This window comes from Clarias gariepinus, chromosome 19 (genome assembly GCF_024256425.1).
Source record: "Clarias gariepinus isolate MV-2021 ecotype Netherlands chromosome 19, CGAR_prim_01v2, whole genome shotgun sequence".
NCBI classification, from domain to species: Eukaryota; Metazoa; Chordata; class Actinopteri; order Siluriformes; family Clariidae; genus Clarias; species Clarias gariepinus.
In genome coordinates, this window is record NC_071118.1 from 26,774,848 (window position 1) to 26,800,141 (window position 25,294).

The 25,294-nt window shown below is 39.2% G+C and overlaps 1 protein-coding gene across 1 annotated transcript; it reads right to left on the bottom strand.

Annotated features, from left to right (window-relative positions):
- Positions 1 to 375: 375 nt before the first annotated feature.
- Positions 376 to 23,264, bottom strand: shc3 (SHC (Src homology 2 domain containing) transforming protein 3). The gene is made up of 12 exons (XM_053478611.1): positions 21,828 to 23,264; positions 15,603 to 15,673; positions 12,456 to 12,519; positions 10,207 to 10,326; positions 10,016 to 10,069; positions 7,999 to 8,050; positions 7,158 to 7,287; positions 5,791 to 5,938; positions 3,717 to 3,771; positions 3,367 to 3,561; positions 1,762 to 2,063; positions 376 to 1,639 (listed from the first exon to the last, which is right to left on the bottom strand). Exons 1-12 carry the CDS (start codon positions 22,449 to 22,451, stop codon positions 1,511 to 1,513), a joined length of 1,944 nt encoding a protein of 647 aa, XP_053334586.1. The 5' UTR covers positions 22,452 to 23,264; the 3' UTR covers positions 376 to 1,510.
- Positions 23,265 to 25,294: the final 2,030 nt, after the last annotated feature.

Below are 25,294 nucleotides of genomic sequence, written 5' to 3' on the forward strand. Positions count from 1 at the left end.
GTTTTTTGAGATCATGAACGGACAAAGTGTAATTGCATAGGTGAATGATTAGTTTCATATATCGTTTAAACGCTCGCCGGCCGCCGTCTTACAGAAGGATGCAGAACTGAAACCGGTTACTCTGGAAAGACTTGTCGAGTACTGTGGTCGTGTCTTTTGTTTTTTTTTGTGGGGGGGTCAGTCTGGTGGCGTGAAATCATGTTGGCGAGGGATAATCTGAGCAGCTGATTCACTTCACTGGCATGCACATGAGTTTCTTCACTTGCTTAATAAATAAATAAATAAATAAATAAATAAATAAATATATCAATAAATTAATAAATAAATTAATAAATAAATACATTAATCTGTGATTAGGAATCCCTAATTGCCCAATCACTGATCATGTTAAAAAAAATAATTTTGTTAATATGCACTTTTTTTTAAAACAAATCCGGATTTATGTATTGTTTGTGCTATTAATTACATAATTAAAATGATATCAACCTCTGCGTGTGTGTGTATTGAAAGCCCACAATCAAGCCGTGAAAAGCTGTAAAATAATAATAATAATAAAAACAAATAAAAACATCCATCGTGGTAAAAAAAGAAGGCCTGAACATAATTAATTAACTACACACCTTTTTACAAGTTCAAAGAAGGAACCAAATTCAATCATTAATATTAGGAATAAAAGCATAAATATTGTACATCGTTAGCATACACAAGCACCTGTCAGTGGGCTTTGAGGGCTACAAACGATGACCACGAGAACAATTAACGTTTTTTTTTTTTGTTGTTGTTTTTTTGTTTTTTCAAGTCATGCGAGTGCGCTGCCACAGGATTCAACATCATAGAAAAGTTTCAGTACTTTAAAGCCGTGTGTGTGTGTGTGTGTGTGTGTGTGTGTGTGTGTCTACGGTTTAAGCAAGAACACCGATATCTTCCTCCATAAAAGCAGACCCAACAGTGATCTGATGGGATCATACGACCTGCCACTGGCACTAGCTGCAGTTAAAGAACGATTTCTAAAATAGTTCGATATAAACAACTTTTTTTGTTTGTTTGTTTGTTTGTTTGTTTCCTCAAATATTTGTATCTCGTCTAACTCTTACCAACAAACATGTAAATCTGGTTGTGCTTAATAGATAAAACTAAAACTTTTTTTCTTTTTAAGTTATTCTAAAATACTTTGTGTTTAATCTTATCTCGCGTAGAGTTCGCAGTCATCTCGCCTTTTGAGTCTAAAACACTGAAAAGCCCAAATGCACCCATGTCGTCTCAAAAAATATAGAATTTCAGTCGTCACAACAAAATAATTAGAACAGTTCTACAAATCGGGCGGTTCCTTTTCTCTTTCACGTAGTCCAGAAGCGAGCGGAGAAACGGTGTCGCCGTTAAACCGAACCACGTCCGTCGCCGTCTTCGCGCGCCCGTTACTCACGCTCGTCTTCAAGTATCAGGTCTCAGGGTCGACCCTGTTCCCACTGTGCAGTTTGCTTGTTTATTTACTCTTTACGAGGCGATGTCATCACTGTTTCCTTTCGACGGGCTGCTTCAGACACAGTTCGCTTCCCGCCGAGACGATCGGCAGGTTGTTGTCGCGGTGGTGGCCGATCAGGTGGCTGATGCTTTCGAATATGTGATCTTTAGTCCGTACCTTTTAAAGATAAACATTCATGGTTCGGACATTTCTTTGAGCGTATTCTCTAAAGCAAATCAAATGCAAATGATGCTCTTGTTAATTTCTCTAAGAATAAAGTATGAGGCTTTGATGCTCACCGTGCCCTCCGGGTCGACGAGCAGCAGGTGCTTGGCGAGGCCGTTGTGCATGCCCGTCAGCACGTATGAGCCCGGGTTGGTGGTGCTTTTGCGCACCAGGAAGTCTCCGTCGTTGCGCAGGAGTTTCTCGGCGTTGTGGCGGCTCATCTCTCCGTGGTACCAGCTCTGCTGCTCGAGCTCGGGGAGGGAGCGCAGGGCCGAGCGCGTCAGCACCGGGCTGCAGTTATCCACCGACGACGCCTTGTTCAACACGGACACTGAGGATGACGGGGACTGAGTCACGATCGCCTCTTCAAACGGCTCTGCGCGGAAACAGGAGCGGCGCAGGCCGATACGTCTTAAAATATCCTTAAACTTTGGAATCGGTTATTAAATATCTATAAAGGTTCAACTTAGATATGTTAGGAAATAATAAATAGTATAATGTACCTCCTACTGTATGCTTGGAAAATTGGAAACATTTCTTTAAACCTAACAATCAATAATCAATAATCGATTAGTTATCAGCAGTTACAGGTAACAAAACAGACTGTTTCAGACAACTGCTGTTGTATTGAGAGAAATAAAACATTCCAAGATGTAAAAAATTTTAGAAATATAATCAGTTTTGAAGTGGTAACTGTACAAGTCAATCATGTTATGAAATTAATATTCGGCCAAAACGCAGTTTTATAATACACAAAATGTGTGGCCAAAGAAGCTACTTTTAAAGTTTATTCATCATGGAAGTGACCGATCTTGCTTCCTTAAATATTTCAAATTGCTAACTTCAGCTGTTTTGGAAAGATTATTTTATACAGTATGTGCCCCCAAAAAGGGCCATTTTTCTCACTTTAAACTATAATAATTTAAAATACACATTATTCGTATTTCTTTATGAGTATTGATATTAAAATGGTGTAAGCTTCTAGAAGATTATGACCTGTAAAAATCGTTGCTTAAATTAAAGCATTCCATGCAAAATAAAGGAATTTATCCCCCCCCCAAAAAAAAATCTGTAGTGTCCGTAACCATGTCCAATTCATGTTGCAATATCTTTACAATCTTGCATTTTAGAATAATACACTATTTCAGGTTTATGTCTTTTCATGTGCAATCTAAATTGGCCAAGTTTCATCTGAATGACAGTTAAGATCAGTTAAAAATTTGAATTTAAAAAAGTTACAGAAACTACAAACATAAAAGGGAATGAATTTTTTTTTAGCAAATTTGTTTCTTTTTATTTGATAATAAAAATATAAATGTTTTTGCATATTTACCAAAACAACGACGCATGGATCAGGAGATAAGAAACATTAAGTATAATGAAAAATGGTGTTATAATATATGGTTCTATCTGAAAATTCACTTTTTCTCCTAAGCGAGACAGTTGTGAGCACCGACACCACGTTTTGTCTGATTCTTAGATTAAATCTGTATCCCCCAAAATGTATCATTTCAATATCAAACAGATATTTCCATGCCTTCTATTTGTATCTCTTGTGTTTCCTGCGTATTACTTTTAAGATGAAACAGCCTCATGTTTATTGGTTTTGATTACCAACAGACATCTGATCAAAGCAGGTCCACCATTCTGAAGCTGTACGAATGTCACTGAGCCCTTACTCATGTCAAAGAGGTCTTTCCTGGGACTGTCCCTGGCTGTGACGCCCCCACATGGTTCACATGGTGCCTCAGACTCCCCCTGGAGCGCGGCCAGCACCTGTGGATCGATGTGCTGCGTGTTCACATATGTAGGAACCTCGCCCAGCTTGGGGCTTTGACCTTTGACCTCGGGCAAACTGTATATGTCACAAGATCCTGAAAGCGAATATCCAAGAAAGAAGGAAAATAAGGAGGGCAGTACTGTAAGTGAGAACATCCTGTATGGATATACAAAAGATTGAAATGCCTATTAAATTATTCGCAAGATGGAGAGAGAGAGAGAAAGAGAGGGAAGCAGAGAAGCTCCTCACCTTGTTGGACAAGTATAGGCCTGCCTTGGTAGTACATCTGGTCTACTCCAGCCCCCTGCGACAAACGAGAGCCAGCCCAGAAAGAGAGCGTGCGAGAGAGAAAGAGAGAGAGAGAGAGAGGGAGAGAGAGAATATGAGTCATCCCCAGTAATAAAACAGCCACTCCGCATCACTGCAACCCCAGGCTGCAACATTAATCTACTGCAAATAAGACCTTACATAAGCCAGAGTCATCACATCATCACACACAGGATGCATGTGAAGTGGACAAAGCAGAGTGCAGACCCGGGATCAGGGTTTCTGATCAGTGCTCACACACTCTGATGCAGCTTAAATCTCCATAAAAGTCTAAAGAGTTTTTTTTTTCCCCTAAGAGTCTCAAGATCAATTATCATCGTTCACCAAACAAGGCAAAAAAAAACGTTTTTAAAAGGACTGTGATCATTCGCCTCTGAGTCACATGACGCGGTCAAAAGGCTAAAACTGTGGCTGAGAAACGACCAGCTTTAACATCAGGATATTATAAGTTTATTATGATTAAAAATATAATGTAAGACTAACATTTCCTGGTTTAATTCATTCATTAGAATCCAGCCAATTAAATTCTTTAGTAAACCCTGTGCAGTAGTGATAATGAGAATAACACCGTGCCAAACACGGTGGAATGGTTTAACTTTCTATAGGCGTAGGTGAGATTATGGGGGGAAAAAAGGAACTCATCTCTACTTTAGGCACATGTCTTGTAAATTTGATTTTGAATACCAAAATGAATTTGAATACCAAAATGCTGCAGTTTAAAGGTTTACTGTAAGTCCAGAAAAAGCCTGGAAAAGTCTGAATTACGTAGGAAATGAAAAGACGCGTCTGATGAGGTGTGAAGCCGAGTGATCAATTGCAGACATTATAGTCACACATGACTGAGACTGCATTAACAAAGATAATGAGTTAACCCTTAAAACTCAAACGGCATGGATAACGATTTAAGAAATATGGAAGCCTCGATCTGATTACAGTGTGTGTATCTGTGCTAATTCTTTGCCTACAGTATGTGACCCACTTTCTTGTTTTTTGCTTGTTTGGGTAGTTAAAATAAACTCACATTCAGTTCATCATATTGTCTATTTTGTGCTAAAAAAAATGTCCCTTCATACTGCACAATCCTGAACCATATATATAAAATAATAATAATAATAATAATAAAAACAGCAAAACTAATAATGGCTGAAATGCTACATGTCCCAAATTTTATTATTTCTTTAACAAGTTCACAGAGGTCTCAGAGTTTCCCGAAAACGTGTCTGTTAATTCCAATTGTGCCATTTCAGTGGCAATATAAACGAGCTACTCCTGAGCCACGCCCTTTAAAAGACAAGCAGAGCTGAGAAACTGGTTGGGGGCGGGGCTTCTCTCCTTAAAGTATATGAGGTCACATTAGGGGGGTAATATAATAGGCTTGTATAAACTCTGGTCAATACAAAAAAAAAAAGGGCACTCAAAAAATATAACAGTAGGCGTAGGTTTGACATAGTGATATTATGACTATTTTGCTAAAATAAATACATTTTAATGTCATTAATTATATTTAATTAGTTTAACCTAATTTGTACTTATTATAAGTATAATTTGTTATATTCTTTGTTTTATTTAACACCACTGTATAATTTAATTGACTTGAATTTTTCAGTTCATTGGAATTATTTTTTTTCTTCTCTTTACACACACACACACACACACACACACACACACACAAGGCCCATCTGAACGTCTAAAAAGTGAATTTTGCATTATACGGTAGCTCCCCTCTATAAGTGTTACATATTTTATCTGTATTTAGTTTATACACTATAAGGGCAATGTTTCTTTGATAGTTTAACCGTTTCAGTGCCAAAGTAAATAAATATAAACCTCCATCTCTACTGTCTCCACCGCCCCAGTAATTACCGAGCAATAAATAATAAGTAAGTAATAAGTAAGCGCATTAATATTTATTATATTACTCATGTGGTCTACACCAGACTTTATTGTCCGCTGTTGGACTTAACGTATGCCAATAGATTAGATTATCTGAAGAGACCTGGCTGCTCTCTGCTGTCTGACTGGTCAACCGTGCATCGATGAAGCCGCCAGGAGGGGGCATCTTGCCAGGGATGTTGTTATAATATGAGTGATCAGGAGGCTCTTCTCCTTCCTCAGTCCATGAAGGTTCCTCTACACTCATTACCCTAAAAGAGAGAAAAAGAGAGAGAGAGAGAGAGAGAGAGAGAGATGCATTGAGATGCTACACTCCTGAAGATTCAATAAAATAATAAAATATGTATTTAAAAAAACAGTCATATTAAATAATAAAATGACAAAAGCATACAACAATATGTTTATATCTGGCTTGTAATAGAGTAAGTCAAAAATTATCTGCACTCTGGCTGTATAATAATTTGCTTTTCAATACACTTTGTCCATCTGTCACCAAGCTTTCATATTCTCTCATTAAAAAAATATACTTCAGTCTGAGCTGCGAGCCACCAATGCACCGCTGTCTTCACTTCTTCATCAGAAGTGAAACCTCATCCTCGTAAGGCTGCTTTCAGGGAACCAAACAGGTTTAACAACTTTAAACAATTTTTTTGCAGATTGTCCAAGTGTGAGATCACAACACCCTCGGATATCGGTCCTTTGTGTTTAATCTGAAGTTTAGGCTTTAGCTCTTCTCACTCTAACAAGCACTGTTGATTGTTGATCCTTTTCCCCGATAATGCTCCAATACTTCTGGCCCTTGAGAATTCCAGAAAACTGCATTTGATGTTTTTTTTTTCCCAGTTGATGGTCGACTTTTAACTTTTTCTCGGTCTGTGATTCGGTCTGTGATACTCTCAGACTCGTAGTGATGAATCCGTGGCTCAGTGTCTCATCACCGGTAATGATTCTCTTTAGGAAACTTTCACCTTCCTTATGAGAGTTTTGCTACGAATGTTGTTTGCAGATATCCAAACGATTCGGTTTACACTCCTCCATGAGTCGTTTCAGCACCTGGTACACCCTCCGACCCCAAAAATAATAATAATAATGCAAGATACAGGAGCAAAAAGAATTTTTAATATAATCAGAGTGCGGATCATTTATGACTCACCCTCATATATAAAAAATATTAAAATAATAAAATATTTATATGAAAAGAGAGGAAAAAAACGAAATTTGTTAACAGTAAAAGAGCAGGTTTTTAAAAAGTAAGCAAAAGAAGTAAAAAGTGAATAATTCTAGTTTATAAACAACAATATTAAAAAATAATAATAATAAAAAATTTTTTAATTAAATATAAAACCAAAACTTAATACAGTGGTCTTGATTTGTCTGAGAAATAAGAAGTACAGAACTAAAGAATGTAAGTGTGTGTGTGTGTGTGCGTGTGTGTGTGTGTGTGTGTGTGTATGTGTGTGTGTTAGCTACCTATCGTGTATAGCTGACAGCTTGCTGGAGGGACACTGAAGGTACTGCTGGAAGCGCAGGTCAAACGCCTGCCCTATCGTACTGATCACATCTTGGGCCAGACCGTCGGAACATTCCAGAATATGACATGCTATAAAACACAAACACACACACACACACACACACACACACACACACACACAAAATCAAATAGTCATTTTATGAACACCCAACAGCAAGCATAGTCTAAAATATGTAGATGCATACAATAATGCAGACTAGTGCTCACACACACACACACACACACACACACACAGGATTGTATATCAGCAGACAGCCTTCGAAAACGGAAGGCAGTTTGCTGACTCATTCTCCAGCCGTGCTCATTATCGGATCTTTCCTCATGACGTCACCAGAAATGCGTTCTTAAGTAAAGAGGATCGTTTTAAAGCTCGGACGCGAGGTCAGACGCGCAGGAAAGGGGGAGAAAAAAAGAAAAAAAGAGACACGCCGCAGCATAAATTGATTTCTTTTTCCCCTACAAAGCTAAATACAGCTACACAGGATCAATCAATGCCCTTCTGCTTTCCGAATACAGTGTTGCAGGCTGTAACGAGGTCAAATCCCTCACGTGCTCAAACGCAACTCTGGATTTTTACTGATGCGCTTAATTTTTTTTTTTTTTAAAGCGCACTGTCAAGGACACAGCGTGGTTAAACACTAATCCGTCCTGATCTGGGTTAGCATTTTAACAACAGACACTGTCATGAAGCGGGACACAAACTTAACATATGAATGTTTTAGATTCTCAGGAAGAAGGTTACTCTGGAAAAGTTAGTAAAGTGCGAAGGAAAAAGCTTACCTCTGCGGTTCACTGGATCTTTAGCCACGTAAGCGACAAAATCGGTCGTGTCCTTTAAACAGAGCACAGAACACATGCTTAGAAAAACTATGTGATTGATTTAGCATCAACGACAGGTAGTCCCCGACTTACGAACGAGTTCGGTTCCAGGAGTACGTTCGTAAATCTGATTTGTTCTTAAGTCTGACAAACTAAATCTTATACGGCTTTCATGCGAACATACAACACAAAGCATACCTGTACACTTGACTAAATCTGTCCCCGTTTCCCCACACTTTGCCAACCAAAAGCTGCAATCACACCTAAGGAGAATAATTTCACAGAGAAATGTGATCTCTGCGCTTTTAAATCGTGACGGGAATCCCGATACTTACAAAATTGCAATACAAATTGAATCAGCAGCTAGGTATCGTGATAATTTCATATCAGGTGATCCCTGGTGTTTTACTTACAGTGGCAAGAAATAGTATGTAAACCTTTTAAAATTTCCTGGTTTTCTGCTTTAAATTGTCATTAAATGGGATCTGATCTTCATCTAAGTCAAAATATAACAAAAATAATGTGCCCAAAATAATAACACAAAAAAAGATCAGATCTTTCATGTCTTTATTGAGACCAACCATAACAACCTTATAGTGCTAGTGTCTAAAGTATGTGAATTCTTGAGTTAATGACCTCAAAAAAAGCTAATTAGAGTCAGCGGTTAGCATACCTGGAGTCTTGTTGAGAAAATGAGTTTGCTCAGCACAAGAAGTATACGCTAATGTGAGCAAGCACCAAAAAGAGCCTTCAGATGATCTGTGATTGAGAATTGTTGATTTACATAAAGCTGGAAAGGGTTGCAAAGTGACTTCAAGGACTTTAGAAATTCACCAGTCTACACGTAGGCAAATGAAGACACTTTAGAATTGTGGTTACTCTACCAAAAAGTGAACGTCTAGTCAAAAGGACCTGAAGAGCACAACGAAGACTCATCAATGAGGTTTAAATCAAAGAAAAACGATATCCGGCATTTGGAGTGGCCAAGTCAGAGCCCAAACCTCAACCCAATAGAGATGCTATTGAAGAGAGTCGTACACATAAGACGTCCAAAGAATAAGATAGAGCTAAAGCAGCTCTGTCAGGAATTATAGGATGAAATTTCTCCTGAAAGACGTGCAGGTCAGATCCACAGCTACAGGAAGCGCTTGGTTGATTTTTTTGCAGGCAAGGTGGGGTCAACCAGTTTTTAATTGCAATAGTTCACTAACCTTTTTCCACTACCATCTTTAATGTTGAATGAGTATATTCAAATTAAGACATCAAAAAGATCAGAATTTTTGTGTTATTATTTTTGGCGCACTATATTTGCCAATACTTTGGACTTAGATGAAGATCAGGTCACAATTTATGACAAATTAATGCAAAAAAACAAGAAATTCCAAAGGGTTCACATACTTTTTCTTGCCACTGTATACAGTATACTGTAGTGTTACATAGTTAGTATTACCTAAGTAATGTCACATGCTATTATATATTTTGCGTTAGATTATTTTTTACAGAAGTGTATTATTATTAAGTTGCAATAAGTGGCATGTTTCAGTCCAAATTTTTAAGCTGTAATTGCAAACTAGTGATTTGCAAATGTTGCATAAAAGTGGTACCTGTTTTAATTGTGAATAGGAATTTCATTGTACTAAATACTGTACAACGATGACATAAAATAGGATGATGTAATCATCAAATCAAATTGGCACCTCGGTATCGTGATAATATTGTATCTGGTGGGTCCTGATGATTCTCATCCATGCTAATTAACACTGAACAATAAATCTTACTAAAGTACAATTTACAGTATATAACAGTATATACAATAATACTAATAATAATAATAGTTACATTAACCTGCCTTACACACTGGAACATAACGATACGTGTGTTATATATTATATAACATATATATAAATAGTATATATCTGCAGTGACTTGCTATCATGGGAAAAGTGAACTTTTGAAACTGATAGCGTCAGTTCCTCACCGGATCTCCACCCGAGGCGAAGGATATCGACTGCATATGGTGATTGGCTATTATCTACAGGAGCAGACAGGAAAAACAAGCATTGATTTTTAGACCATCATGCAACTTCTAAACTTCTAAATTGTTTTAGAGGCGATGTGTTTTCCTCATTACAATTTAATATGATCGAAATGTGAATACGTGGGGCGTACCTGTTTGGAGTCGGGGGTCATCAGGTTTAAGCTGCTGATGGAGATGTTCAGGTTGATGCTCATGCCAGCAAACTGCAGGTTACTTTTCCCCAAAATGCTCGAGAGAGCTTTCGAGGGGGGCTTAAGAGAAAAGAATGGAGAGACTGAGCTGTAATTCGATTCATTCGTCCAGTTTATGATGCTGTCATTACTCCAACTATCCGTGATCTCATCCGCAGAGACCCAGAAACATTTTCAGCCAAAACACAGTATTAGTGCTGACTTTATTTATTAATGCATTTATTTTAATGTAATGCATATAACACAGAAAATGTTTGCGAAAAATGCTACTTCTGAAGTCTGTGCAAAATTAAAGTGACAAATCATGCTTCCCTAAAAATTTCCAGTTGCTAATATCAGCTGGTTTGTACAAATGATTTTATACAGTATGTGCCCCAAAAATGTCCCTTTTTTAGACCGTTATACTGTCTCGCTTTAAGCAATAATCATTAAAAAAGTAAATTATTCATATTTCTTTACGACTATTGATACCAAAATTGGTGTAGAAGCATATGACCCGTAAAAAATGGTTGCTTAAATTAAAGCATTAAATGCAAAATTAAGGAAATTAAGGAACTCTGTAACCATGTCAAATTCAAGATTATTCAAGACAATTAAGATCATCGAAAGAATTAAATTAAAAAAAAGTTTTGGACACAGCAGCCATAAAAGGGCATGAAATTGTATTTAGCAAACGTGTTTCTTTTTGTCTGATAAAAATATAAATGTGTATGCATATTTACAAAAAATCAATTATGGTTCAGGAGATGGTTTAGAAGCATTAAATATTATGGGGAAAAAATTGTGCCATACTGTATGATCCTGTACTGTATCTGCAAATTCACTTTTTCACCAATACCAATACTAATACCATGTTTTGGCTGTTTACAAACACACATCAGTTATTTTACCCAGCATTCTTTTACAATATATATTTTTTTAAATTTCACTTATTTTTTTAGTTTTATTATTTATTAATTTATTTTTGCAATTCCTTGAATTGATGGAATTTTACATATGCACATGCTTCAAACAATAATAATTACAAATGCAAATAATTCATATTTCTCTATGAGTATTGATATTAAAATTAAGCTCCTAGAAGCAATCTTTCTGTACGAATACAAAACAACTTGAGACTGTCTTGCTGCTTGATTTAAATTTCTTACATTTTCTTACATTTATTGATTATACACTTTTATTAATTATACATTTATACTTTATATATTAACATGTGTTAGCACATACTGTATGTACTGACTCTATTTGTTTCAGCTGTTTGAGTCTTTTCCTGTCATTTATGGCTAAAATACATCTTTTATTCTTAACAAAATAGTTAACACGATTTCCAACATCATCCAAGATTTATTTTATGTTAAATCCTGAATTTTTTGTTTAAACTTCATACAAAGACATGTTCTCATTTTTTCGTTTCTATTATTGGTTTCCTTCATTACCCAGAATGCCTCTCGACGACCTCAACAGAGCGATGCAGCGGCGCTTTAGCGCTATAATCTATCCGGCTCCATCGACTCATTCTCTGTTTACTCTGCTCAAACAAATCAGCTTACACAGCTTCATATTTCATGCTAACCCCACCATCAGCTGCATTGTGATCCTCATCTTGTGCATCGCTAACTAGCTGAGCCGAGTCTCTGCTGTCCAAATGCATTCTGGGACTTTGAGTTACCTACTACTAAAATCTTGTGATTTTACGTTTGTCTTAAAAACCAAATTTAAGCATAAATAAATAAGTCTTGAGATTAAAATGTCTTGAAGATCATTCATTCAGAATGGATGTGTATAAACTTTTGACTAATGCACACACACACACACACACACACACACAAGCAAGCCTAGCTGAACTGATTGCAGATCCTCGGCACAAAATGAGTCACAGTTCTAACAGTGTGTATCGTGGGCTGTGTGTCCACCCACACACACACACTGAACCGCACCACATCTCTCCTTCTCTTATAATCCCTCTCTCTTCTTCTGGCTTATCCCCTCTTTCTGTCTTTCAAACCTGCATTGTGTTTTCCTTGGCCTCTTTCTCTTTACTCCGCAGACGACACTTTCTCAGCATCTTCCCGTTCCCTGTTCATTTGTACTGTAAAAGGATGCTCGCTGTCTGTCTCGGTTCTATTTCTGATCCCTGCTTGTCTCACTCTTGATTTACTTCTCTCTCCCTCTCTCTCTCTCCATTTTACCTTTTTCTTGCGCAGTGCTCCTTTGGTGCCAGGTACTGCTTCACATACCAAACTGATGGCCTCCCTGGAGAAAGAGTGTGAGAGAGAGAGGGAGAGAGAGAGAGGGAGAGAGAGAAGAACAGGGACAGAAAGAGAAAGTTACATCTCAGTTAAAATCTGATCTTTAATAGAAATCATAAAAAAAAAACAGATAATTAAAAAAACAGTGATACATAAGTACAGATGCTGAAATCAAATTTAAATTAAACACTGCAATTATTATTTTTTAAAAGAAAGGAAAAACATTATTTTACTTTTTTTGTGACAAGAGTGTTGTTTAACACTTTCTGCTCAGGACCAGGGACAGCAACCAAAAAAGTTTTTAAAAGTTTTTTTTATTTTTTATTTATTTATTTTTTAAGTCTGAAGGCGACAGATTCATTTTCAGCGCCTACGAACCCTTACACATCTACATGGTACATCCACTGATGTGAGAATTAGATGTTTATCGAATTCTAAATATTGTATACAGAACAATCTTTTGAACAGAACAGGGCCAGGGGTAGCTCAGTGGTTAAGGTATTGGACTACGGTTCGGAAGATCCCAGGTTCAAACCCCACAACCACCAAGTTGCCACTGTTGGGCCCTTGAGCAAGGCCCTTAACCCTCAACTGTTTAGATGTGTAATGAGATAAAAATGTGAGTCGCTTTGGATAAGAGCGTCTGCCAAATGTAAATGTAGAACAAACTCTTACAAAACAAAGATAATTATAATTTGTGTAATACAGCATATGCGCAGATAGAAATGACCAGACATTCATGAAGAGAATTTACACTGATAAATAAAATATTAAGTAGTTTAATTCTTTTAATCTACGCTGTTTAGGTTCACCAATATTAACAAATTTTCTCATTTCTTAAAATGAAAATGAAAGAGATTGTGATTTTTGCCATTGTACACCACAACAATGGATGTAAAATAAAACAATCAAAACGTGGCTAAAGTTTACACTTTCACATTAAAAGCCTGTAGTCACTTATTACGATTTTTTTAACCTTAATTATTTTATACCACTGATCTGATTTTGAACGCACAAATCTGATGTTTTTTAGATCTGGGTCTGAGTCACTTTCATATCTGGTCCTAGATCAGATACATATCCTATACGTGGTCATGTGACTTGAAAAAGAACAGACAGATCGGAATTCATGTGATTTTTTTTCCATGTGCGCATGTGTAGGGCGTCCGGTGACGTCAGTCAGCACCAGCACAGGCTAAGATATATTGATGTGCACATTAGAGTCAAATAAAAGCCACTTTTAATTATGAATGTGAACCGTCATGACGTGCAAATCTTATCTAAACAACAAAAAAAAAACACAGAATTAAGCAATGTGGCTTGTATGTAAAGTGAACAAAGCCTTAGACTGTTATCAAAGTGGTTAAACAATCTGTAAGATCTTTGGGTCAGGACGCCCCACAGACACGCAGACACGCATACACGCAGACATGAGGCGAGGTCTTATGGACAAAGGGTAATTTTATTGATAAAAATGGGAAAGGAATGGGTTTTAAGGAGGGAGGAAGGAAAGAAGGGATGGGTGTGCACGTGCGGGTCCAGAGGCAATGCCCAGCCGGCATGTGGGCGATGGCTGGCTCTCGAAGAGGGCACCACATTAACAATTAGGATCCACCAGTAATTTTACTTTTAAATATTTTCAGAAATTGGACGATATTCTGTATACTTTAGTTTAATTTTTATCACTGTTATCGTCTATTGTTGTATATGTAATTATTTGTAAAAATATTGTTTAATATCGTTCACGCCTACCTAGTGAGCCTCCAAAGAGAGCAAGTGAACGGAGTGAGTAAAAGATTTAGCTGCAGCCCATCACACCATCGTGACACAAACATATTGGGTCCTTTCTTTTTACAAAGCTTCTCTATGTAACATGCAAGTAATTAGACAAAATAACAATTAGGAATTTTCAAAATATTTTTAATAAGTTAATGCAAAAAAAAGAAAGCTGAAGCCTGGAACCATCTGAACTCAGTAAATGCTGAGTTTCCTTCTGCTCGTGGCTCTTTCTGCCTTGAGTTTTGTCTTCAGTAAGAGAATCGCAGCTTCACAAGGCTGAGGTCAGGTTTCTGACTCTGCCTTTTTAGAAAATTCCACTTATTTGCGTCGGGTTTCTACGGCGGTACATTTTGTGTCATTACCCGTCCGCAGGATTAGACTGAATCTGAGATGAAATCGTGGCTCTATAGTTGTTTTTTTCTGTGCCATGTTTGAAAGCATCACGTTTCCTCTGTATTGCGCCGGGTTTACAGTATTTTGACTCCCTCTCGTGTTAACGTTGTCGATTATGTTAACTCGATCCGCCTATGATTCGAATTGCTACAGTATGATCCTTAGTTTGCCCTAAATAAAGGTCACTTTCGCTCCCCGCAGTAACAGCGGCTTTTATCCCGAATAAGAAACTTCGGAACGTTTTTTCTCCTTAATCTCCGTTCAAATCAGACAGAACAAGAGACGCATTCATTATTATTCCGGGCTTTAAAGAAAGTCTATTAATAGTGCTTCATCTTCAAGAGTGCTGAATGCAGAGAATGAACGTGTGTGTGTGTGTGTGTGTGTGTGTGTGTGTGTGTGTATGTGAGTAAATGCAAGCTTAGAGGGAAACAGGAAGTCAGGTGGAAAAGTGGATGTGACATGCCATCTCTCTCTCTCTCACACACACACACACACACACACACACACACATGCCCCGACACACACACCGTGTTCGATAATCGAGCAGTGTCCGCTGGGAGAAGTCTGGCCCTCTCCTAACCAACATTACTCAGTGACTCAGACGTATGTGCGCATGGATGAGTTGGAGCTCATGTTCTTTACCTCCAGTTTCACAAATCTGAACAGATGGGTGTGGGGTCGATGCAGAACAGGATTCTAATACTGCGCCTTATATATCGATCTTTTGGTAAAGGTGTCTAGAATTTGTTTTTGCAGTCAAACCAACCGAAGAAGAAAAAACTTCCAAAACAAACTGTTTATTTTCTTACATCGTACTGCAAGGTGTGGGTCATGACTAAGAGTGTGTTGGGTAGATAGAGAGTGTGTGAGATGACCGTGGGATGATGCTGGAGGAGTCGTACCGTACACTACCTTGTTATTTGGGATCTTGTAGTGAAGTCGAGGGATCTCATGGACCGAAGCACTTCTATGCAGCCCAAATACTGCAACGAGAAAACAGAGACAAGGACAGGACAAACAGAGCGATATACTTTTTATTATTATTATTATTATTATTATTATAATAAATATTTATCTCGTTTATAGACGAAGGGAACAAAATGGATGGAAGATGACGGTACGGGACAAGTACAGTATGCGGACACTGATCGACGGAGTAGCGAGACAAGAAACAGGAAAAGTGTGAAGCAGAACACTTTGCTTTAATTTAAAAATAGAAAGAAAAATAAAAGACATTTTTTAAAGAGGTTAAGAGAACGTGAATTTTATTTTAGGAAGGAAATTCAACATAACTCGACTCCCTAGGATCAGTTATTTTGGCGCGTGTGTATTTTGCATTTGTATTCGTAGCTCTTCGGAGTTGGTAGTCAAGCTGGGACAATTCAGTAATCGTACAGGAGGACGCGAGAACAAACAAGAATGCTTAAAATAAAAAAGACAGGAAGTGAACTGAATGTACTTCGCACATGTTTGTGGTGTTCACGTGTCCCTGAAAAAAATCACATGGAGAGGAGGTTTTGGATGAATTAAAATCACCCACACACAGGCTCTGCCACAGACACTCACACACACACACACACAAAATGCAAGCGGCTGTGTAGGAGACAGTGTGAGAAAGAACATGCGGATTACACACCGAGAACAGTTTGTCAGATCACACATCGGAGTTGATTAGGCCGTGAGCCCGCTGCGACGATGAGACAAGGTTGTGGGTTGAATAACACGGATCTCCGAGAGCACCTTTAACGTTACACAACCGCCACGGACAGCTTGCTCCGTCTGACCTCTGAGACGGAGACCGACTGATACCGGATAATTAGAGATCGTTATTACACCGGACCGCCATATCGCCAAACGGAGCAGCAACCCAAAACGTTACCGCTGCTGGATTACAAAACCCCAACATCAACATCAACGCAGCAGAGAAGCGTCCGGGCGCTCTGTGGGGGGGAAAGTATTTTAACAAAAATAATTAGGCTGAGCCAAAAATTAGCATTTTTAAAGGAAAGTAAGAAAGAACACCCGAAACAAACAAAGCCACTGGTCAATATATTTAGATGTCTATAAATTTAAATAAACAAAACAATACTATTATTTCCAGTTACGTTTCCAAAAATTGTTTTATCTGCTGACGGTTTGACTTTAATATTTCAAAGATAAAGTCAGAATTTGGTGAAAATTAATGGTTCTGAAAAAAAAAAAAAACCTGAGACTAAAGTCAGAATTCTAAGATTAAAGTTTAAACTTTAAACAATAAATACATTAATATATCGGTATTGTCTCGGCCTCGCACATCTATCTATAAAAAATATTTTTTGAAAATGGTTTTGTGACTTATTTATATTTTTTTCACTTCATTTTAACATATATTCTTATATATTTAATATAATGCATACTTACATAGTCTGTGTCAATCTTTGAAGCAGAATTCTGAGTATAAAAGGAAAAATTTTGAAAAAAGTGTCAAAAGTCTGAGAAAAAAGTCGGAACTCTAAGATTAAAGTCGAAATTCTAGAATTAAGTCAAAATTCTAAGAAAAAAGTAATAATTCTAAGATTAAAGCCAGAATTCTGAGAAAAGATTCAATTCTGTAATTTAATCAGAATTCTGAGATTAAAGTCAGAACTCGGAAAATTCGGAAATTCGGAATTCTAAGAAAAAAAGGCGTAAACTGGAGAAAAAAAATCAGAACTCCGAGGTTAAAGTCTGAGATTAATGCAACATGCAACAAATTTTTTTTTTTACATGTAATAAAAGAAATAAATAAAATAATAAATATTTTACTTTTGTCTTTGCAGCATTAAAGAGCAATTAAGCAATCCATAGTAAAAGAGAGGAAAATTTTGGGGTGAAAATATAAAATAATTAAACTTTAATACCACTTTCTATTTTTATTGACGATCCTGAGGTTGAAAGTTGTTGTTTTTTTTCTCGCCGCGTACGCGTTGTTTGTTCCCTCCCGAGTCACTTACGTAATTAATCAACACTTCTTGCGCCTGCCTTTAATGCTCCGCGGTTTACCACTGCATGACTCACCTGAACACAGCGGTGACTCACCTGGACCTGTCTCGCTCTAACCTCGAGCCCTCGCGGCACCGGCGGGTGAACGGATGAATGAATCATCTGTCTTCTGTTTCGCTAATCTTAACAAACCCAGTGATTCACCGGCTCCGCTTACGATCTTATCAATGGCTCCTCGGACAGACCTGTCATTCAGACGGCTGCACATTTCACTACATCCAAATTTAAACGGCGTAACGGTCCTGGGTGTGAGCAATAAGGATAAAACTTACACAATATCCTAAAAGAACAGAGGATGAGATTTATTATGCAGTAAGTATGATTTATAACGTAAACCCTGCCTTCAATTACGTTGCCATTAGCACTTATAAACCACAAATACATTTATAATCCACGATTTAATTCATACTGAAACATGAAAACACAAGAGCATGCTGTCAAGAGCTTGTCGAACCAACAGACGCCGATATAACCCTAAACGTAATGCCGTGACGTCAAACACACGACGCTGTTACAAACCAAAAACTATTCTTTTCCAAAAAGATCCTTTTCCAGTGACCTGACCCACACTTGTGATGATGATGATGATGTTAATACATTGCATCCTATCAGGTCAATCATATTATACAGTAACAACCTTAAATCCATCATCCAGCTTTAATTATAGACTGTCCTGACTTCATAAAGCAATAAAGCCCTTTGGAAACATGACCTGGTGTAATGATCATGAGGTCACTTGTTTATATAGTAGTGCAAAATAGAAAGTAAAGGAATTTTTTTTTCGTCAATTAAAAGTCCTCATAAGTCACAAGAGTGTTTTGGTGTAGAATAAATAATAAAGAATAAAGTGAGAATGAGCCAGATCCATAAAAACATGATACAGCAACTAAGCAAGTGCGTAAAGCTTAGGCGTGAACATAGAGAAAAAAAATAATATATAATGAATTTAGTATACTTAATAGCTTAAAATCATAACTTTTACTACTCGGCACGATAGCCTCCAGAGTCGAGGGTTCGATTCCCATCTTGTGCATGGAGTTTGCAAAGACAGTTTACAGTCCAAAGACATGCTGATACGGCTGATTGGCGTTTCCAAATTGCCCGTATTGTGCCCTGTGACGAACTGGCACCCTGTCCAGGATGTACCCCACCTTCCACATAAGCAATAGTCCTCAGCCCTGCCATGACCCTTAGCCTGTACAAGATAAGCGCTATAGACAATGAGTGAGTGTCAGAACAGACGTGGATGATTTGTGTAGTACAGTTTGTGAGATTTCCAAGCGTATACCAAAACTTTTGGTTGAAAACTCGGACGTTGTTTAAATACGCAAGTCGCGCATAAAGGAGTCGAGGCAGGACGCAAGTGCAGACGGTTGTTTACTAAAGATGTGCTGTGAAGAAAAAGATAACAGGAGCATGAGACTAAGTCTAAACTGAAGTACAACTCATGGTTAAGAACTTTAAGCAAAGACAAAAGGGAAACATTATCGCTGATGATAACGAGCACAACAGCACCAGAAAAATAAAACAAAAGGCGAGACGAGACCTACTGTAACCCACACGCCGACTTAAACGGACGTCCTGACCGAACGTAACGAGGTTCAACCGAATACAACAGTGACAACATGGCTGTGGTGCAGTGCATGAGGGGAGCTGAAGTTTCAAAGGCCTCCTGAAACACGAAGAAAGTCAAAAACACAAACCGAGGACAAACACGCGGAAATGACCCGGTTGCTTTCTAGCCTCGTCTTCGAAAAGACGTTTGTTTTTTTTTCAATCACGATGCATGATGGGTAGAGAGATGGGTTAAGGATTAAATCTTGTCCTATTATCATGACCTAATGAAATGCCTCATGTACCCAATTCTCTCTTACACTGTGTGTGTGTGTGTGTGTCTGTTCAGATGATGTCATCAGCACAGAAAAGGCAGAAAAAAAAGTGATAATTGAGAAGTAATCCTTGATCGAGGTACTGAAAAGTGAGGACACGAGATGAACCAGGTGATCACCGTGTCTGATTAGGAGTGGCGTTGTACATCTTTCATATTTCAAGAACAGTTTTAATCGGCGTCTGAATCGCAAATATATTAACTGTTTTTGAAAGACATGTAACACTCTATAACGTCTCTCTCTCTCTCTCTCTACTGTATGCCTTACCTTTTTTTGTGAATTTTAAACGGTGTAACATCATACAGTAATATGCAAAATGTATACAAGATAATTATTAGCTATACATTAAGTGGAGAGCCAGAGACACGGGTCTGTTATTGTATTTTAGGATATATGGATTATTTAAAGGAATGTAATGTAATAATGTCCTACAAAAAATGATTAATGTTAATGTCCATTTTAAATGAAACAAATCACTGTTTAATAAAATAAGCTGAAATGGGTTTAATGTATGAAAGCAACCCTGCCTGTGCATGTGTGTGTGTATATATATATATATATATATATATATATATATATATGCATACAGTATATGCATATGAGTGTGTGTGCGTCGTCCATTTCTGTTGCTGTCCTTTTACGCACAATAACACACATGGAACGAATGTGACCGGGAAGAGACGTTTAAACCCATACGTCATGGCTGCTAGCATAGTACCATAGAAACACACACACACACATGCACATTACCATCGTTGTAAGGACCTCTCCCTGACGTAATGATCAATGCACCAAATTATCGCTAAGCTCGACCTGAACCTCACCTTAGCCGTGCAAAATTCTAGACGATTCTATTGGATTATGGACTGGTGGATATGCTGTGGACTGGTGTGGACTGGTGTGGACTGGTGCGGACTGGTGCGGAGTGGTGGATCGTGTGCCTACCAAGCTATAAAAATATAATATAATATTTAAAAAACGACAACACACAATCTGCCCTGACGATCCACCCAGTGTGTCTTTTTCACCACTTCATTTGTGTTGCTTTTCAATTCACACAGCTTAAAGTACACTTCCTGTAGACCTCTCTCTCTCTCTCTCTCTCTCTCTCTCTCCATCTCTGTGCATGTTGAGTATACAGTGCTCCAGTACTGAAGCTGTAGCTGCGGGTGATTCACTCTGAGAGGGGAGAAAAAAAAAAAAAAAAGGTATGAGGCATGAATCATCCGGTAGATATCGAAGTCACCTTTACCTCAGTGCCTCTCTAATGACACACTGCACGATGAAGCGATGGAGCCGGAAATGCTCTGCTAAAAAAAAATTTTTTATAAATAAATAAAAAATACACTTGGAATGTTTAATAACAATAAAAAAAAATTATTCTAAATATTGTAGGACCGTTGTCTTTTCACAGAACTGGTTCAAACTGGCTGGTGTTGCATCCACATCCAGATGATGCGCTTTTCAGATTTGTACTAAAGAAAACAAAAAACAAAAAACAAAATGTCGAACAAGTCTTTGATCCTCCGCACAAAGGTTCGGCCTTTAAACTCGTACCAGGTCCACCATTATGTTTTATGAATGTAAGTGATAGGAGAAGCAGCTCTGCCGCCTCGGCTCTGGTCACCGTGGTTACACTATTTGCATCCCGCTTCCGCTTGATGAGATAAACTTGGTGTTCGTTTGAATAGATTGACTGGCGGGGTAAAAATAGCCTGTCTCTTGGAGAACCTGTACGGTGCATATGCAGCAGATTTAAAAAATTAAAAATAAAAAAAAGACAATGAAAGAAAGAACGACGGAAAAAATATAAAAGAGAGAGAGAGAGAGAGAGAGAGAGAGAGAGAGTGCAGCTGAAGCTAATTGTACATGGAGACTGACAGCTCGAGATTGTGAAGCAACAACTGAGCCGTATGTTTGTCTCAAGACATAAAAAGATGAAGAGAACGCTAGCCTTGTTAAGCGTCCTGCTTGTTGTTTTTTTTTCTTCCCTAAAGGTACTTTGCCTGACTGAGCCTGTGTTATTTAATGCCTGTTTTCATCCCTCGCCATTGCTCCTCTCTGCGTGCGACCGCAAAGAAACGAGCACTGCTGTATCTGTTTGCTCTGCTTCTTTTTTCTTTTCTTCTTTTTTATCAGAACATCAAAAGGAGTAAGGAGTAAGGAATAAACAGGAGTGTTAGGAATGTCATGGAGAAGGATGAAGGAGAACGAGAAGAGGCCATACCTTTACAACATACGTCACTCCGGGTCCGGCGATCTTGTCGCTGGAGTGCAGCCATCCTCGTGAGGGTTTATTCACCAGGCCTGCGCATTCTCCACCGGTGCCACCCACACCACCTGCGTGCCAGTCCTCTGCGCCAGGCTGCGCCTCTTCCATCCTTCCCTTCTTCCCGGTGCTCATGGAGCCGGGCTCGTGGTGGCCAGAGGTGGCGGAAGAGCACGAGATGCCCCCAGTGGCCGCCGAGAGGCTGGAGGAAGATGCCGGGCTACCCGAGGACCCTCCTCCTGCTCCCCCTCCTCCTCCTCCACCACCACCACCTCCTCCCTGAAGTTTGGACACAGCCAGGTCCTTGACTGCCGACGGCAGGCCTTTGATGCCCAGCAGGCCGGAGGTGTTGGCGAATTTAAGACTGGACACCTTGTTGATGAGGGTGCACAGGGCGGTGCCTGAGTCCTCGGCCGTTTCGGGGGGTGGGGCTTCGGCAGCGGGCGCGTACGGTGGCTCCGGAGCAGGCACCGGGGCGCCAGCAGGCACCTTGGCGTTCATGGGAAGGCCGTGGAGCAGAAGCTCATCGACAGATGTCACCGACTCATTGCGGAAGCGGTTGTACTTGGCGCGCTGCAGCATGCCCCCAGCTCCGTGTGCCTATGCGCGCATGGGCTCCAGCGACGCCGTGCTCGCCGACCGCTCCTCTGGCATGTCTGAGCCGAAAAAAATAAACCCACACGGATGGAAAAGTACAAGAGTTCGTCCTTCGCTCCCTTCGAGTGCCGAGCTGGAGCTACGGAACCAGTTGTGGTGCTGGTGGTGACGGCGACTACCTTGAGTAGCTGCTCAAACAAAAACAAAAAAACTACGAAACCCCCTGACACACACTAGGCCACACCAGGGGCCAGAAATATACCACAACTCAAACAATCCATGGGAGGAGAGAAAAAAGCAAAACAAAAAAAAACCCCAGAGGAACAACAGAGGGAAGTAAGTTGACGCTCCTTTTCAGCGATGGCTTTCGGGCAACAGAGGAGAAACGAGCTTTATGAAGGAGATGTCTCTCTCTCGCTCTGCAGCCTGGCAGATCTGTGCACACGCATGACTCACTCGCAGAGAGAGAGAGAGAGAGAGAGAGAGACAGAACCCTTCTCAACAAAAGACTCACTCAACGCCGCAGATCACTTCCTGTTGCAGGAAAAAAAAAAAAAAAACTCCCACTTGCAGCACATCAGAAGCGATCGGTTTTGAAATTTCCTTACGACGATGACGGTGTTGTCACCGTCCACATGAATGCCTCGCTTTAATTCAGACCGAAAAAAGAAGGAATGGAAAATACAGTAGAGAATGAGAAGGTATTGTTAAAGGAGCAGCACTGAGTGCAGTGAACAACAGGTATTACGTTCTGGATCTCACGCTTCTGGACTGAACATAAATGTCCTTAACAACACCAACAACCACAAGTTGAACTAATGTAAAAATAAATTTATTAATTAATTAATAAAGCTAAATAAATATCATGACAATGAAAAAAATAATAATAATATATATATATATATATATAGATGCGCCTTTCAAATGAAAACATGGAACGATATCGTGAGCGGTCTCGCGCGGAGACGCCGGTTTCTACGTCCACGACAAAGAAGCAAAGTTGAGCCGCTCTCCATGATGACGACTAATTTTCCAGACACCTGACAGAAAGGCAAAGCTCAATGATTCTGTGCCATAATGACGGTCCGTCACATGCTCACCTTAAGCGTTAAGGTCTCTCGTTGGGAAAACCAAAAAACCCAAACAAGCAAGAATTATTTTTTTTTTTTTTATTAAATCACTGAATTACTTTGGCTCCGGTTTGAAAATATAAAAATGCGATCCTATATATATATATTCCTATATTTTAATCTAAGTTGAAAAATTCAGCTGCGTCTGAGCCTCTGGCGTGTTGACGTGCCTCATTCTAAACAGCGCTTATATCACTACGTTGTCCATGGTTACCGAATTCTCTAAATCACAGCATAAACCGAGAGACGTTTTTTCTTTCCCCCCTCTTTGTTCAACAGTTCGTCTCCATGTTTTTTTTTTTCTTCTCCCCCCCCTACATATTCAAACACATCACAGAAATGACAGCCCTTGCTACCTAATTACAAATTCCCTTAGGTAAGGATCACCTTCGATCATAAATTCCTTTAAAACCAGCCTAGTTTTTTTTTTTTTTTTTGTCTTGCTGAGTAACTGATTGTCGTATCAAAAAAGCACAACGCTAAGAAGTGGTCAGAGTCCGGGATCTGAATGAACGGCGTGATAAATCAGAAGGTCCGAGCTTCCTCTGCTTCATTGAGAGCCAGCTGGCAGTGCGAAGATCGCCGCGTTAATCCAGGGTGGGAAAAAAAAAAAACGCCATTCATGTAAAAAAAACGTCCACAGGAAGTGTGCATCAGGAGAGCGTCAGTCATTCATAAGCTTCCTCTCTTGCGCTCGCTGCTGCAGCATTCGCACTGCGGTCCCTCCCAACGTCTTGCCTTCCTGCCTGCCTACGAATAAAAAAATAAAAACAGAGAGAGAGAGAGAGAGAGAGAGGCAGCACGTCTCTGTTCTTTAGAGACAGCACAAAAAGAGAGAGAGAGAGAGAGATGATGATGCTGGCCGGCTCGTGAGGCGGGAGACGAGATGAATCGAGGATGCTGAAGAGAGGATGATAGAGGGTGGAGGAAATGGCGAACGACGCCGTGGCTGTGAATGAGGCGGCGGACGAGCGCAAGCCTCGTTTTCTGTGAATGGAGTCGGGCCTCGGCTTCCTTCTGCAAGGCGATCCCTAGGGATGGAGAGCGGCCGGCCAATCAGAGGCAGGCGGGATGACTCATTCAGGGTAGGCAGGCTGAATAGTGGGCTGAACCATTCTCGGCTTAGGTGATGGGAGAAACCACTGAGCGAGCGAGCAGCACACAGCCGGTGTATTAAAAATATATATATATTAAAAAAAAGGAAAAAAGAATGAGAATGCTTTGTTCTAACAGTGTTGTTTTTTTTCCCCCTTTGTGATCTTTCCCTTTGAAGTCTTCTCTTTTTCTTGCGTTCTGTTAAGCGGGAGAATTATTAAAAGGGGGCAAATTGAAGCTGCCCCTCCTCCCCATCCCCCCAGGGGCTAATTCTGTCTCATTCAGATGTCCCGCCTGGGCATCGACAGTATGAATGTCACGGCGCACGCTATTCTGCAGATGATTCATCTTCAAGGGTGTTAAAATGATTGTGTTTATCGAGTGTTCGACCCAATAATAACCAGGATAAGGTTATAGATATACAGGACAGTTATATTTATAATCTTGTAGATATAACACAGTGTGTCTGAATAAGTGTGTAATACAAGGTATCAATAAAATAGTTTAAAAAATAAATAAATAAATAAATGAAAATGTTTTTTTTTTATGCTTCTGTACGAAACAATACATTTAGGAGAATAAATGTATTATAAAAAATTTTAA